At 38.9% G+C, this 4,163-nt stretch overlaps 1 protein-coding gene across 1 annotated transcript in view; it reads left to right on the forward strand.

The window, feature by feature from the left end:
- Positions 1–3,599: 3,599 nt before the first annotated feature.
- nr1d2b (nuclear receptor subfamily 1, group D, member 2b) overlaps positions 3,600–4,163 on the forward strand; it is a 9,451-nt gene continuing 8,887 nt past the window's right edge. The window contains exon 1 of the mRNA XM_035680980.1: positions 3,600–4,108. Within this exon, the coding sequence (XP_035536873.1) occupies positions 4,090–4,108 (19 nt within the window). The 5' untranslated portion in view covers positions 3,600–4,089. The remainder of the gene's footprint in view (positions 4,109–4,163) is intronic.

Consider the following 4,163-nt stretch of genomic DNA (forward strand, 5'->3'; position numbering starts at 1 on the left):
ATGTTCTACTTTCAGGATATAGTGAAAGGTTCAGTGAATATGACAAAGAATTATTTTTTTACCTACTGCAGCTTCAATACATTACCTTCATTAACAACTTCTGCCTGAGTCAACATCAGAGCAACAGTGGTTGTTTAACAGTGAAGACTCCCATGATCCCATGCTGCTTCACAACGTCAACCAACTATATCTTTCGTTGTTGTTTTGATTGTTTTGATTCTGGTGGCAGAAATTACAAACTGTATTTAAAGCTCCAGTGTGTAACATTTAGGAGGTTCTATTGGCAGAAATTTAATATAATATTAATAGTCAGTTTTATAGGCAAAATGTGCCGCAGAGATCTTACAGTTACTTTTATCCACAGCTTTGTCTGGAATGTAAGGATCAGTTTGGCGCTCTCAAGGACTAAAACTTCTTTCAAATGTTAATCTAACCCACAATGTCATTTTCTTTTGACATTCATAAGTGCTCCCTTACATGTTTCATTCTGCTGGAACACTTTCATTCTTTTGAAGGTACACCTACATAGGGACAAGAAGTTAAAAATCAATCTGTATTGATGTGTTATGTAGGTAGGGGTCGGGGCAGGTTGTTCTGAAACAGAATGAGTAATCCAGCTGCTTCTCTTTTAACTGCACATGATCAGTGTGGCACTTGTACATGTCAGATTCATAAAAAATACTCAATACTCTTACCAGCTACTTTGCTTTTATTAATAAACTGTACATACACTGTGAAACCTGACAACACATCTTAATAAAAGAAGTAAGTTAACATAAATGAATCCTCCAAAGAATGCTTGCATACTGAATGTAATTGCTACAATTAACTTATTAATAGTTTGTTTGGCTTGATCTTTTTATTGTAGCCTATAATTTTAACCCTAATTTAACCAGTGAAGTATCACTCTTTCAGTGACGCCCTGAACACTCATACATTCAAACTTGATGAGATGCCCAGTACAACCACAGTCTGATCTGATTCATTCTGATTATGATTCTAAACCACATGATTTTAGCCCAGATAATTTCCTGTGAGAGCAGACACAGTTAGCCTCTCTCTCCAGCACCAGACAGGAAGTCACTTGGGTAACAACCAAAAAACTTTGTTTGTACAAAAACAGTTTCTCTCATAAATTAAATTGACGATTATATTGATGCCGAATTGACAAGAAGACTGTAAACATACAACACACTTAAGCTCAAGTTTCTAGAGTTATGTGTTATGTGTCACAAACACGTAAGGAATTGTTAATATGTATATTTTTTAAAGGGAGTTTGGTGCATGGCGCTTTTAGATTAATTCAAACTGCTAACATGCATCATTTTTAACATTTGTCGCTACCACAGAAACACTAGGTAACTGTTACAGTATGAAAATGCTGTCTGACATTGCTGATTAATGGTTTAATAATGTGTGTATTGATTACTGACATTGGCTGATCAGGCAGTATGCTGTCAATGGTGTGTGATATTAAACTATCTCCTAATTAAACATGATGTGCTTGTTATTAATGACTACTGATGAAATGTAGTTTAAAGACCAGACAGACTTTGTGAAAGATCTTGTAGTGTGTGATCACCTGTTGCTGATTAGTCACATAGTGTGAAAACCAGGAAGTAAAGAAAGTAAAATGAGGTGACATTTTATACTTATGGTTTTGAAGCAACAGCGCCTCTAAATTAGTACACTCAGCTAGTCGTTGAGGCCCTGATTCACCACAGTGAATTCAGAGAACTCACACAGACGTGTCACTTCTATGCTTCTGCTAAAGGTTACACTTGAATAAACCACAAAGACTTCATCAGTTCATCACATCTACCGGTAAACCATCACTTCCCACCATAAAACAGTCAGCTTATAGCACCCACATCTAAACCAGTCATTTTTTTAACTGTGTGTTTAACTGTCTAAAGTGTTCTTGTATATCTTACTTTGTTATGTTAACTCCTGAATTCCCTCACTGGGTCATGGTGAGCACATATTATAGTCCTATTATAGTACAGTTCCCCAGACCAACCAGGTCAAATGAGAACATGGAAGGGGGGAGTGAGAACAACGGTCATCTCTCACGTTACTCCCGCTCTATTGTCTCCTCTTACATTAGTCTGTGGAGCAGCAGTAACTCCTGACCTTCTCTGTAAAAATCCCCCAAAAAAGAAAGTGGAGAACGGGATGGTGCAGCGTGGGATTGCTTACTCCTTAAAGCTTTCATTGTAGTGAGCGAGGAAACATTAGCTGGGATTGAGAGCGCCTTGGGAAATGGCTGGTGCTATGTTTGTGTAGCGCTTTGGCCGTGTCCTGCCTGCTGTTTGGAGAAGGAGAGAAGGGAAGCTTTTCTATGTCATGTTAACCTAGTGAGAATTTAGTGGGGCGGGGAGAATGGCTCGAAAGCCCCGTGACATTAGGCCTTAGAACTGGATCCACTAGTCTGATGTGTGTCTTACTTAAACAGCATCCACTGCCAGACACTGGTGTGTTTGCAAACATATCTCACATGATAGGTGAAGTACCATTAATGTGCTTTCCATTCAAGTTGCAACTTATGATTATTATCATAATGGATTAATCGGCTGATTACTTTCTTTGTCAGAAATTAAAGAAAATGTCCGACAGAGTTTTCCAAGTCACATTTTACAACTCTCACCTTGGACTTGGAAAACTCTGTTTTGCAGTTCAAACAGCCAAAGAGCTAACAATAGAACAATAGAAGAAACACACAGATTTGGTCAAAAAAGAAGCCTATTAACATTGTGTGGCTGTAAAAACAAAAAAAAAAACATATTGCAGATAATTGTATTAAAAGTTCCAAAAAATATCAGGAATACTTGATTCGGAAGTAATATTCACAAGAAATAATCTGCTCAAAATTCACCCAAATTGCTTCCTGTAGTTATTATGTTCACTGTGCTTATCATTAGCTTATCAGTTGTTGTTATGTATTGTATATAATCGTCACTTAGTCATAGGGGTCATCAGTTTAAAGGGAACTACTGCTATACCTCCAGTTTAGACTTTGCTTAGAGATAAGACCATTTCCATGTCAGTGTAAGGTTTTATAAATGAGTGAGTCTTAATTAAGATCAAAACTGATTGTAGGTTTATTTCATTAATTATTTTTCACTGATAAAGTTGTGTTTTTCAGTAAACAGTGAGGTCCAGCCCCCCAGAATGGCTGTTAAATGGAGGTACAATATAACTGAGGACCAACCTTAAAGGGTTAAAATGACATGTTTCACAGTTTTTTTGGTATGTAGGAGTAAAGGTTATTTTTGCAATGTAGGAAAGGTATTATAAGATAAAATGCACAAAGCAAACTTGTGTTTTAAGATTTCTGCCAAATATTTCCATGAGACATGTTTGAGTTTACCTTTGCCCTCATTTAATAAAACGCCCTTTAAAACGTTTGGATTCAGGCCTGTCTTTAATAAGCAGCATAAGTATACACCGCTGCACGTTGCAGCGCACTCGTATTTTTGGACACAGTACTTGGCAACTGTCTTTGTTCACTTTTGATTGGTGAAAGTATGTCAGTGGGTTACATTGACACCAGTGCAGGGCTGCAGGGGAGGAGGAGCCGATGAACTGGGTCACATGGTTGCACACTGCTCGCTACTCGAAACAGTCCCTGCAAAAGCAGTCCACCAAACCGCTGGAGTGGCGCCTTCATCGCAGCCGTTCCCTGTGCTACCTTTCACTGGAGTACGGCTTGTATTTCTAGCTGTAGCTCTGCTGCACTGAAAATAGACCAGTCGTGTTCTCTTTTCGACAGAATTAATTCACTACCACCGTCGAGGACGAAAAGCTGCCATTTCTGGGTCGTTCAATCCGGTTGTGTAAAAAACTTAGAGCTTCGGTCTGATATGTGAGATTTGTCCTTCCTGTGTAATTATATCTGCGCTAGTCTGTCACTGACGTTCGGCCGTAGTTTTTACGGTCTTTACCGGCGTCGTTCATTTAAATGTTGTAGCTTAACGGCCAGTTTTTCAACCGCTTCTCAGCGACTTTTCAGTTGCTGAACACAAACAGAAAGACGGCTACAGCACTGAGGTAGCAGAGGAGGAGGAAACCCCCCAAAACTCACAGGACATGGAGTCGACCAAAGCTGGTGAGTGCGCTTTAACTCTCGTTTAAATGACAGTGGCTGCATCTTGTTGCAACGG

The sequence above is a fragment of the Morone saxatilis genome, unplaced genomic scaffold, assembly GCF_004916995.1.
Source record: "Morone saxatilis isolate NCDOM2014 unplaced genomic scaffold, NCSU_SB_2.0 Contig9, whole genome shotgun sequence".
Classification (NCBI taxonomy): Eukaryota; Metazoa; Chordata; class Actinopteri; family Moronidae; genus Morone; species Morone saxatilis.